Source organism: Neomonachus schauinslandi, chromosome 6 (assembly GCF_002201575.2).
Source record: "Neomonachus schauinslandi chromosome 6, ASM220157v2, whole genome shotgun sequence".
NCBI lineage: Eukaryota > Metazoa > Chordata > Mammalia > Carnivora > Phocidae > Neomonachus > Neomonachus schauinslandi.
In genome coordinates this window covers 81,803,893-81,817,241 of record NC_058408.1, presented here as the reverse complement: position 1 = coordinate 81,817,241, position 13,349 = coordinate 81,803,893, and the positions used below count along the sequence as shown (strand labels likewise).

The 13,349-nt window shown below is 37.1% G+C and overlaps 1 protein-coding gene across 1 annotated transcript in view; it reads right to left on the bottom strand.

The window, feature by feature from the left end:
• Positions 1 to 13,349, bottom strand: part of ARID4B (AT-rich interaction domain 4B) — a 145,284-nt gene that overhangs the window by 78,499 nt on the left and 53,436 nt on the right. Inside the window, exons 3-4 of the mRNA XM_044916014.1 lie at positions 5,834 to 5,944; positions 3,105 to 3,170 (exon numbers count right to left, since the gene is read on the bottom strand). Of these exons, the coding sequence (XP_044771949.1) occupies positions 3,105 to 3,170; positions 5,834 to 5,944 (177 nt within the window). The remainder of the gene's footprint in view (positions 1 to 3,104; positions 3,171 to 5,833; positions 5,945 to 13,349) is intronic.

Genomic DNA, 13,349 nt, shown 5'->3' with positions numbered 1-13,349 from the left:
ATATGGAAAAAAGGGAACCTTTGTGCACTGTTGGTGGGAATATAAAATAAATTGGTGTACAGCCACTACAGTAAACAGTATGGAGGTATTTAAATTAAAAATAGAACTATGACCCAGCAATTCCACTACTGGGTACCTATCCAAAGAAAATGAAAACATTAATTCAAAAAGGTATCAGCACCCCCATGTTCACTGCAGCATTATTTACAACAGCCAAGATATGGAAACAACCTAAGTATCCACTGGTGGATGCATGGATACAGGAAAAAATATACAGATAATGGAATATTATTCAGCCTTTTAAAAAGGAAGGAAATCTTGCCATTTGCAACAACATGGATGGACTCTGAGGACATTATGCTAAGTGCAATAAGTCAGATAAAGAAAGACAAGTATCATATGATATCACTTATATGTGGAATCTAAAAAATAAAACAAACAAACGACCAGAAGCTCACAGACACAAAGAACAAACTGGTCATTGCCAGTGGGTGGGAAGGGAGTGGGGAGTAGGCAAAATGGGTAAAAGTGGTTAAAAGGTACAAACTTCCGGTTATAAAATAAATTAAGTCCTAGGGATATAAGGTACAGACAGCATGGTTACCCTAGTCAATAGTACCATATTGCATATTTGAAAGTTGCCAGGAGAGTAAATCTTAAAAGTCTCCATCATAAGCAAAAAAAAAAAAAAAAATTAAACTATGTATAGTAATGGATATAACCAGACTTACTGTATTGATGAAACATTGAATCAGTATGTTGTACACCCAAAACTAATAAGATATTATATGTCAATCATACCCCAATAAAAATAAAATATAAGTATATGGTCTTTATGATGATAACAAAAAATAAACTTGTTCAGAGAGAGACTGTTAGCCCCACACAATGCCCAAAATGGGGAAGGAAACTGGAGAATTAATAGAGCTCTTATTAAATGACTACAGTCAATAAATACATGATTTAATAAGTGGTCTAGGTATTACATTTCATGTGAACTCATTAGAAAATAAATTGAGATCAAATGACCATCACTTTTGGTAGGTTTATTTCCTCTAAGAGAAACATTTATCCAAATGCTGACAGTTTCTATCAGGTAATAGAAAGCTATGAAGTATATTAGGGAACAATTTAAACTCTATACACACGCAAAAAAAAAAAAACAATAGACCAAAAAAAAATACTTTAACAATCTTGAGACCAAAATTTAATATACCTGCCTATGTCAAAATCAAAATTGGTCCTTAGCCCTAATCACAAAGAACAATTCAATACAGTAAGAAAAGCCAAACAAGTAAAATAAACCAACTGTGCCATGAAGAGGTGGGAGCAGAAGGAGAAAAAGAGGGCCTGAGGATACAAAGTGGTTGCCTTTTCTATCTCTTCACAACACTGAGCATATTTTGTAGCTGGTAGGAGCTGGCCCAAGCTAATGCGAACAGGGCACCTGTCAGTGAGAGTTATGCTGGTGTGCTTCTGAGGCAAAAACACAAATAAGGCACAGAAGTGTATGTGTTCTGAAAATTCAGAGGGCGCATGCTTCAGTGACAAGGGGGTGACCCTATCAGAATTCTAGCTCTGTCATTACTGGCTGTCATGGCCAGATTATTTTATGTCCATTTAGTGTCTTATGTAAAGAGCTGTTAGGATTATATAAGATAGTATGTGCAAAAGACTTATTAGCACAGCACTAGCACATACTAAGTGCTAAACAAATGGTGACAAGCATCGTAAGTATACATGTTTTGTCTTTTTTGTCCCTGAAAATGATGAACATGTGCATGTAACATTAAAAATGGCACCTACAAAACAGAAATGGTGGAAAATATTTTTATAAGGCAAGATTTTTTTTTTAAATCACAAGCTTTAGCTCTCTATAGTGCCTACTAATGCTCTGGGGATCCAATTAAAAGTCTTAAAAAAAAAAAAAAAGGCTTTAAGTCAACCACAAACAACTGGCAGATACACATATCTAATTCCCCCAAAAGTACAGCTGTGTCAGTAAAGGATTTTTCTTGTATCTATAAATGTTTCTTTAATTTTGTTAGCATTTCTTAAAACTCACCCAGGCAGGCCACTGTCCAATTTTCAGACATTCAAAAGGGCCAAAGAGCACACCGTGGCTACCCACACATTCCCTTTAGCTTGCTCACTAGTAGAAAGTAGAGCAGAACTCATTTCACCCACCAGTGAGGAGAAATGAAAGCAAATAAATAAAACTATCTGTATGTAACATGCTTATCACTTTAATTGCCTGATAACCCTTAAAAAATTTCATTTGCCTGTAGTTGCTTCAACAAATTAGCACTCTAAAAGCTCTTTGTGGCTCAGTCGGTTAAGTGTCTGCCTTCGGCTCAGGTCATGATCTCAAGGTCCTGGGATCAAGCCCCATGTCGGGTTCCCTACTCAGCAGGGAATCTGCTTCTCTCTCTCCCTCTGCCCCTCCCTGCACTCGTGTGAACACACACACACTCTCTCTCTCTCTCAAATAAATAAAATCTTAAAATAAATGAATAAGGGGCACCTGGGTGGCTCAGTCATTAGGCGCCTGCCTTCGGCTCAGGTCATGATCCTGGGGTCCTGTGATCTAGCCCCACATCAGGCTCCCTGCTCCACAGGAAGCCTGCTTCTCCCTCTCCCACTCCCCCTGCTTGTGTTCCCTCTCTTGCTGTGTCTCTCTGTCAAATAAATAAATAAAATCTTTTAAAAATAAATAAATGAATGAATGAATAAATAAATAAAAGCTCTGAGGTTCTTAGCGTGTTGGGGTTTTTCCCTCACTTTTCACATTATTACAGAACCTCTATCACTTAATCCCTAATTCATCACCTATTAATTCTGGAAGTACAACATGGTGAAAAGTAAACATGTGAGTAAATAAAAAGCAGTCAATGCTTCCTTGATGTTTACTTCATTTCTGACCACAGGTTTTCCTATCACATCAAGTTTCACCGAACATTCTATTGTTTTCTACTGGTCTAGTTAGAGAGAATTATGTTTATCAACTCAGTAACAGCCAACGATTAAAAAGAAATGACCAAGTATAATTTTTAATGTCTCCCATTGAAGCATCAGAATTAATAATGAATAAATAAATGAATTACCTTTAGTGGGCCCTTTATGTGGTCATCCTGAACTTCCACTGTTGAAGAATCATGCCTAAATGTTACCTAGAGATCACAAATTTAATTAGCAACAAGCCCACACACACAAAAAATCAAGTGACACAAGCTCACCAACGCATGAATTCGTTCTCCTTACAAGTAATCTAACACAGCTGTCTAGTATATATAAAATCTCAATCCCTAAGCAGATTAACTGAAAAATTTATTACTTAAACAGACAAATTCCCAGACTAAATCAGTTGGTGTTTCATGGATTAGACTTTATTCAATACTATTAGCTATTACTTTAGTAGTATAATTTCTTTTCCTAAAAAGTGAGGGGGGGGGGGAAACAGGTGGAGACCTTAGGCTATTAGATCCTCTATCATTCTGTGAAGGCCTAGTTTAATAATAAGCAGTAGCAACAAACATTTATTGAGAGCTAAGCATCAGGCTCAAGCACTAAACATATAATCTTTACAACCTTATTAATAGGTAGGTATGATTGTTCCCACTTTGTTGATAAGAAAACTGAGGAGCAGAAAGTATAAGTAACCAGTCCAAGATCACAGAACTGGTACACAGTAGAGCTGAGATTCAAACTCGGGCAGTCAAGCTCCAGAAGTTTACTGTACTCTGTATCAGTACAGAAATCAGAGAATGGGAAACCAGATATGAGGAGATTAAGTTAAAATAAGGGTTCAGGTTTAAATATTTCACATTAGTTGGTGAAAAATAAGACAGCTTCCAGTATTCAATGTAGAAAAAGTTGTTTTCCTTATACAAAGCAAGAGTTCTTACAGGGATCGAACCATCAACATGGTCTTATCAGATGTCTATGGTAATCAATCTACGTAATATGCTCACAAACAAGTTATGAAAAGAGATGTCCTATACTCACAGCATCCCAGGCATTTCTGTCTCACACAAAAGCATTACCATGCTTTATTTAAATTATGTGTTTAATTGTCTCTGTCACTCACTCAGACTGTAAGCCACTTTATGACAGAGATCAGATTTTAACACTAGAGTTTCAATACCTAATATAGTACTTAGCACACAGTAAATGTTTAATAAATGAAAATTGATGAGGAAGAAGTATATCAACAAATTGTTGGAAATGTATTAACTTTGTCTGAATCATAAACAAACCAGAAATATACCACTATATCTGTTGAGAAAATAACTGAATTATAAACAGATTTTTAGAGCAGCCAAAAAAATTAACAAGTTTTAGCTATCCGTTATTTACAAGGCACAAGGTACTTGTACTCTGTGCTATCAACAGAAGCAGTAAAGACTAACAGTACTCTTCCTTTGATTAATAGCAAGAAATGGCAGGAGTGATACATGCCATTTAGCTGGTTCATTCATTACACAGCAACACCCAGCTGAGACTGCAAGTCAGGGCTAAAATTCAGCCTGTGCTCTGCAAACCAAAGCATGGGTCCTGGAGTAAAACTGCTCCTGTCCTAAGGGAGCACCTTTTTCTAACTAACACAGAAGTCTTATCTGTAGGCCAAGCTCCCCTGAAGAAGCTATCTACCAGGAGGGAGGGCTTTTGTCTAATTCACAGTAAGATATTACATGTGTTAGTAGGAGCCCTGTCTGGAAGAGTGAGGAAACTAATAAAAAGTTTTCTCTTCATTTCCAAGATGGTAGTGGCAAAAAAATGAGTGCTCAGGGAACACCAGTGTGTGAAATCAGAACAGGGAATGCCGCTATCAGAACACTGTAAGAGTACCCACAAAAATCAAATCATGGAAGAGCTCACAGATACCACACATGTGAAAACTAAAGGCATGGTGTGGCCAAGACTAGACTCCTACAGATTTACAGTTAATTTAAAGGTCTTATCACAGTGGATCTTAACTAGGAGTGTAAATCAGAATCGCAGGAACCTTTTTTCAACACATCCATGCATAAGGAAAGGACCTAGGATATAGGCATGGAAAAAGCTCCAGAAGAAAACCTGAAACTCTCTACTGGACATACACCTCTGTGGCCTTTTGACTTGGTGATATTCAAACCAATGTTTTACAGGGTATCCGCTAATCTGCACCATAAATCCCCTGAGGACAAAGATCAGGCCATCCTCATATCCCCAACCTCCTTCCACCTAACAGAGTACCCTGCACAGTTTATCACTCAGTAAATAACTGACAAATGAATAAATATCTACCTTCAAATATTTCACTTGTCCTATATTTTTCAACACTGATAAATTTACTAAAATATAAACAATTACATTTCTTTTTCTGCACTGAGACAAAACACAAGTATTTAAGAAAGGTTTTTTAAAAGAAAGATAGAGGATAAGGAAATCAACAACTAGATCTACCTTATTTTACTGTTATCTAAAACACCATCAAATTATAAATCACATCTCAACTTAATGGCTAAAATGGTGGGGGGTCTAAAATTAAGAATTAAACTACATGACTTCTAAGGTCCTTTCCAGCCTTTTAGAAAAGGCTAAAAACACAAACAGTACCAAGTCTGTCAATATTGAAAGGGCATTCAAAATATCAATTTGTAAGAACCTAACTTCACTCTAATTAGAATACTTTAAAATCCCAAATAGTGTTTTGTTTTCAGGTATTTGACAACCCTTATATAGAAACTAAACTCATCTTGTAGGAAAAAAAAAAGTCTTAAATACACCCACCAAGAACAAGTTTAAATATCAAATACTGAACATATAATTTATAAGATCTACATATACTTACCTTGACTTTGACAAGTCTTTTTGCTGTCTTGATCTTAGCTTCACAAAAGGCTCCTCTGTATTTAGCACTCACATCAGTGCCCACTGTCAAATAGGGAGGCTCATCAAGGGCCTAAAAATGCAAACGAATATAATTAAATTTAAAAGTCTTTAATTCTTTAGCACAATTAGACTTCAGGCTGGCAGATTTAATCCCACTATAGCTAAAAAAAAAGTTGTAATAATTGATGTATTCGTTAACAAAAACCATCCACAAAATACTCTAACTTAAAAACAAGTAAAATCTATGTATCAAAAAATCTATTTAAATGTACATCATATAAAATAAAAATGCATCTTTTTTCTCTATATAAAATACATACAGCCCATGATATGAATCAGCTTAATCACAAATTTAGCACTCTATCCACCCTTCCATCTACCCATTCATTCAAATATTTATTTACTATATGACCACCTAAAGAGAAGGCAGATCCTTGAAAGCCTCAAAAATTTTGGCTACATCTTAGAAGCCACCCAAATTCAGAATAGCTTTGTCATATCCCTACCTAGACAATTCTAAGGTAGAATAATAGCACAGAAGGGGTGGGAAGAATTACATGTATTTCAAACAACTGGAGAAAACTATAAGAAGAAATCCAATCTGGGAAATCTTAAATGCTCTGGCATGAGTTCACTGTTTATTTACCCTTATATGTTAAATATGTGAAGTTTCCTCACTTGTGATTTTTTTTATTGTGTGTGTGTGTGAGATTTAGTTTTTAACAGTCCTAATCTAGCTGCTCTGACTCCAAAATCAGGTACACTTCTGTATAAGATCTATAATTTTAAGGAGTTCTGCTTATATTAATCATTGCATAATCAAGGAAAGATTATGTAGGTAACTTTGCACAAAGTATTTTACAAGAAATACTAATATCCTGAGATGTTCCACCAAAAAGAAGAGGAGAAAGTTTGGGAACAAACCCCTACTCTGCCTCATCATCCAAATAAACCTTTTTTCTATTAACATCTATTAACATCTTGCAGAAATTCTATAGAACATAAGGTGGAAAAATGCTGTTAATATAGCAGTGAATGATGAAAATATAAATTTCATTTGGATCTTAAAATAAATTCATCCCAATAGTTGTGGATAATACACACTGGGAGTGATCTATCAAAAAAAAAAAAAAGATATATTTTCTAATGCTATACCAAAAGTATTATAATCAAATAATTGTAACTTTTTTTTAAAGGTGGGAGGTAGCACATAAACCAAAACAAAGGTACTACAACTAAAAATACCACGGTGAACTCCTTAATAGCCATTTGTTTCACATTCTATTTATTTCATGAAAAGTATTTTTAAAAAGAACACAAAATAGGGCGCCTGGGTGGCTCAGTCGTTAAGCGTCTGCCTTTGGCTCAGGTCATGATCCCAGCGTCCTGGGATCGAGTCCCACATCGGGCTCCCTCCTCGGCGGGAAGCCTGCTCTCCCTCTCCCACTCCCGGCTGCTTGTGTTCCTGCTCTCGCTATCTCTGTCTCTGTCAAATAAATAAATAAAATCTTAAAAAAAAAAAAAAAAAAGAACACAAAATATATCAAGTATATGGTTTTTAAAATCTACATGGCGGGGGGCTGGCTGGCTCAGCCAGTAAAGCATGCGCTCTTGATCCTGGGGCTGTGAGTTCAAGTCCCATGTTGCACGTAGTTACTTTTAAAAAAAAAAAGTTAAAAAAAAAATCTACCTAGGAAAATGCCCATATTTCAATTCATTTGTGCCATAACAGAAGTATACCCTCACAGAAAGACAATAATTTCTGAATTACTACTACTTAAATTTGTTATCATTGACTACAACTTTGGTAACTTTGTACTGCTCCTGCACCTAAAGTTAATAAATGTATTTTTCTACTTTACCTATTTGCCTTAACCCTCTTAAATTACCATTTTCTTTGGTCAAATTCTTGGTTAAATTCCAGACAAGCTAGTGGCTTTATTATAGCAAGTATATGAAATGGACACATAGCATTTCACCCAGAAATTTTAAGAAAATTTCAGGAAGACATCAATTCACTTTGTGGTTCAATTGGTATTGTGTGTTACTGCTACAAAAGCAAATGGTGGGGCTACCTTCATGACCACAGACATTAATCTCCACAACTTGCAAACCTCTCCCATTAACACATCCTGCCTTATTAGCCAGTAAATTTTATTTTCATAGACAAATAGTATAGTCAAAATAAATGAATACTGATGAGGAACGAGAAACTGTGAAATGTAGGAAAAAACAAGAAAACTAAAAGTTGCACATTTATGCCTACTCAGAAACAAATGTTTAAGAAGTGAGAAGTTTTTAAGATATTTTTATTATAGAGAATTGTGAACAAAAAAGGGAATAGAATAGTAATATATTTAGACTACTTATATACAGAAACCCATATACATATTCTTTTCATTAATAGTCATACCAAACCCTGGCAACATTCCAATGATAGCAAGCTATCAATATGTTTATTGAGCAGATTCATTCAACTTAAATTTGAATGAGATTTTTCCCCAAAACCAAGCCTATCTCCCATCCTTACCAACATAAAAATCCATGCTTACCAACATAAAAATCCATGCTAACAGAAAAGAGTAATAATTACCTTAAATATTGTGGAGGCAAATTATTATTATGAAGGGTAATATTTCCCTTCCTTCAAGATAGAACACATGAAAAGGAATTAGCAAAACACATAAAGAAAATGTCTACTACAAAAATACTTGAGAAGGGAAACCAAAGTCTAATAAACACCTGTTAAACTGAAATGCATTGTTAGAACAGTGTTAATCTGTTAAAGGCAACACATGAAAAGCAAAGATCTATGGTCTGATCTTACTTCTGCCTCTACTGTTTTGTTTTGCATCATCTTAGATAAGTTACTTTTCTGTTCCCGAATTCTCATCATTAGATGAACATAAGAATTTGAGTTCTGGGGCGCCTGGGTGGCTCAGTTGGTTAAGCGACTGCCTTCGGCTCAGGTCATGATCCTGGAGTCCCGGGATCGAGTCCCGCGTCGGGCTCCCTGCTCATCGGGGAGTCTGCCTCTCTCTCTGACCCTCCCCCCTCTCGTGCTCTCTCTATCTCATTCTCTCTCTCAAATAAATAAATAAAATCTTTAAAAAAAAAAAAGAATTTGAATTCTGTATACCTCTATTAAGTGTTTCTCAAAGCAGGGTTACAGAGATGGCCAAAATGGGACACTGAGACACATAATCATCTAGAAGTGAAACTATGCTAACCAAAATATGAATGAGAATTTCTACAGAAAAACAAATGAAATCCATAACCTACCTACAAGGTCAGATTTGTATACATAATTTTATCAGAGCATAAATTATCATTCTATCATTAGTATAATATAAGGTAATAAAGCAGACTAATAGCACAGGCAGAAAAGACAAGGTCCTTACCCCAGCTCTATTCCTTACACTAACTAGCTGAGTTTTTGTAGGCTACTAAACCTCTCTAAGCTTCAGTTTCCACAACAGGAAAACATGGTCAGTATTAAAAAGCACTCGGGGTGCCTGGGTGGCTCAGTCGTTAAGCGTCTGCCTTCAGCTCAGGTCGTGATCCCGGGGTCCTGGGATCGAGCCCCGCATCGGGCTCCCTACTCCGCGGGAAGCCTGCTTCTCCCTCTCCCACTCCCCCTGCTTGTGTTCCCTCTCTCACTGTGTCTCTCTCTGTCAAATAAATAAATAAAATCTTTAAAAAAAAAAAAAAGCACTCAATTATGATGCTTCAAGTATTTAGCTCTTAACAATTACTATTACTATTATGAAACACTCAAGGTAGGCAAACAAGTCATTAAACTGATGTAAATTCAAATTTGGCACCCCTTTTAGTTTTAAGATTTTATTTATTTATTTGAGAGAGAGAGAGAGAACGGTGCACACACGGGGAAATGGGCTGAGGGAGAGAGAGTATCTCAAGCAGATTTCAAAGTGAGAGCGGAGCCTGACACAGGATTCGATCCCATGACCCTGCGATCACGACCTGAGCTGAAATCAAGAATCCTTTGCTTAACCAACTGAGCTATCCAGGCGCCCCAATGAGCAATCATTTAAAATGAGGTTTTGCCTCTAGCATTTTAAAAAGAAAAAAAGGAGGCACCTGGTGGTTCTGTCGGTTAAGCTTTTTCTAGAAATGCAAAAATAATCAGATATATTTATGTTATTTTATACATATGTAAAAATATACATAATATAGGAATAACTGCTTTTATTTTTATTTTATTTTTTTAAAGATTTTATTTATTTATTTGAGACAGAATGAGAGAGAGAGAGAGAGCACATGAGAGGGGGGAGGGTCAGAGAGAGAAGCAGGCTCCCTGCCAAGCAGGGAGCCCGATGCGGGACTCGATCCAGGGACTCCAGGATCGTGACCTGAGCCGAAGGCAGTCGCTTAACCAACTGAGCCACCCAGGCGCCCCTGGAATAACTGCTTTTAAAAACGGATTAACCTATGGGAAAGGGAATGGAATGGAGGGGTATGGGTATAAAAATATTTCATTCAAAGTAAGTCTTCCTGTTCTTTTTTATTTTTGAGAGAGCCCACGCGCATGGGTGGCGGGGGGGGGGGGGGGTTTTAAGTAGGCCCCATGCTCGGTGCAGAGTCTGATGCGGGGCTTAATCTCAAGACTCTGAGATCATGACCTGGGCCAAAATCAGAAGGTGGACTGCAACTGAGCCACCCAGGCGCCCCAGTCTTCCAGTCTTTTAAAAAAAAAGGTTTCTTTGTTACAAGTGGCATGTATTCTTTGCTTTTTAAAATGTATACTAAGGGGCGGGGGGGGGGCCTGGGTGTCTCAGTCTGCCTTTGGCTCAGGTCATGATCCCAGAGTGCTGGGATGGAGGCCCACGTCAGGCTCCCTTCTCAGTGGGGAGCCTGCTTCTCTCTCTCCCTCTGCTTGTGCTCTCTCACTCTCTCAAATAAATAAAATCTTTATTTTTTATTTATTTATTTATTTTTAAGATTTTATTTATTTATTTGAGACAGAGAGAATGAGATACAGAGAGCATGAGAGGGAGGAGGGTCAGAGGGAGAAGCAGACTCCCTGCCGAGCAGGGAGCCCGATGCGGGACTCGATCCAGGGACTCCAGGATCATGACCTGAGCCGAAGGCAGTCGCTTAACCAACTGAGCCACCCAGGCGCCCCTAAATAAAATCTTTAAAAAAAAAAAAAAAGATTCTCCCACTTCCTCTGCTCCCCGCCCCGCCCCCATGTACACGCGCTCTAAGAAAATAAAAATGAATAAAAACAAAACGTACACTAAGAAACACTTCAAAACATATACAAAAGAAGATGGGGCTGTATAATAAATCCCCCATATACTCATAATCTGGATCCCACAATTATCAATGCAATTTTGTCTCATCTATACTCCTACCCACCCATTCTATACAATGATTATTTTGAAAGAAACCCAGATACTACACCACTTCATGAGAACAGTAAAGAGTATTATAATCTAAAGGGGGGGAAAAAAGTATTCTAATTTGTAGTGGTTGGGATTATGGGTTATTTTTATTTTTCTTATTAATACTTTCCTGTATTCTTTAATGTACTTAGAATGAGTATATTAATAAGAGTCAGTACGATATAGTAAATTAAGAGCACAGGCTCTTGAATTAGATGCTTAGGTTCAAATCTACCACTTAGCAGCTAGATGACCTTGGGCTAGAACCTCGCTACCTCAGGATAAAAGAGTGACTATCTCACAGGGATGAGACGTGAAATGCTACGTGTAAAGTGCTTGGAACGTGGCTAGGCATACAGTGCTAAATAAAGACTGTTATTATTACTTAATAATTTGGGGGGAAAATGTGAGTTAAAAAAATTCTTTAAGTCCTATACAAAAGATATTCCACACAAACAGAAGAGATGCCAGTATAATTGTGTATAATACGGAGGAGGTTGGGAGGAGGTGTTTAAATATTATCCCCCTCATTCAATTCAGAAATAAAGTAATCCTGTTGATTCTAGTAGCAACAGAGGTTAAAGTGTTTGTGGTGTTGCTCCATTATGAAGTACATCACAACCCTTTAGTACAGTAGAAAGACAACCAAGACTATATACCTATTCTAGGGCTCCTGGCCTTCGGTGCAACAGAGATATACAAAGAATTATTCAGCTGGTTAATTAAATTACCTGCACCAACACTGACCCTGTTAGATAAACATGTCTTTAAACCAGAAAAAACTCTTCTCTTTTTGCTGTGATTCTCTGATTTTGGTCAATAATACAGACCATCTCAGAGGCTAAAATAAAATGTTATTATGCAGCACCTCCATGCCAAAAAGGAAATTAAACTACTAAATTACCATCCCTTTGTTTAGCAAACAGAACCGTTTTCTAGTTGTCAAGGCAACGGCTACCTCACAGTTATCCAGCATTGCTTAAACAATTATTTTTCTAGTCAATCTACCAAATGCCCTAACTGGCACCTAAAAACCATTGAATTCCATGGGAATACTAAAAAGCATAAGCGATTTTTAAATTAGCTATTGGTGGATAATAACCATTTAAGAAGCCAAAATGCCAGTGAAACATACAAGTGCCCAAAGGGATCAACAGTAATTTCTAATGTGCCTTGGGCTGCAGTACACCAAATGTTTGAAGTAAGCTTCAAAAAGACAATAGTTGAATCAATTTTCCAAATGGCTGACTAATGTTGACACTGCCTAGGAAATATTCAGTTATTCAAGATCTATTTTTTTTAAAAAGTAAAACATGCCTGATGCCATTTTATTGAGGTAGTTTCTTCAGAAAGGTAAGCATTCAAACTGGCTGTGGCAGTGCCGATGCAGCCAGGAGAAACAGAGATTTGATGCTACAACCATCAGTAAATAAATGTACTTAAACACATAGCGTAACAATAAATCTAGGAAAACGACCTTTTGTATATGACAATCTCAAAGAGGCATTAAAACAATAGCAGAGATAATTCCAACAGATGAATGAAAAATACACCTATATGCCAAAGGGTATGTCATTTAAAAACAAAAATACACAATTTTTTAGAACATAAAAAAAACTAAGTACATTGAAGAAATAAAGAAAACCGTGTAATCTAACTTTAAAATCTTATCTGGGACCATTTCCTCTCTTCCTTTTCATGTGGTACTAAGGACATGGGGTAGTGAGGGGTAAGGTTTGGGGAGGCACAGAGGGACAGGACAGACGCTGAGTGTACAAGGTAACAAGGAGGCGGCTGTGGGAGTCACATGCAAGCACAGGCTGACCCTGTGGCTAAGGACATGGTGGAAGCTGAGCAGAAACAGGAAATGAGCAGCATAATTAAATTTGTTACACTCACCAAATAAGTAAACTGACTGATCAAATAAGTAAATATACCAAGGATAGTAGGGCCATGTTTCTCACTGCCAGAGAAATGTAAAAGGAGGGAAGGAAAAAGGCTATAAAGAAGTCTAAGGTGGGGTGCCTGGGTGGTGCAGTCGGTTAAGTGTCCAACTCTTGGTTTCAG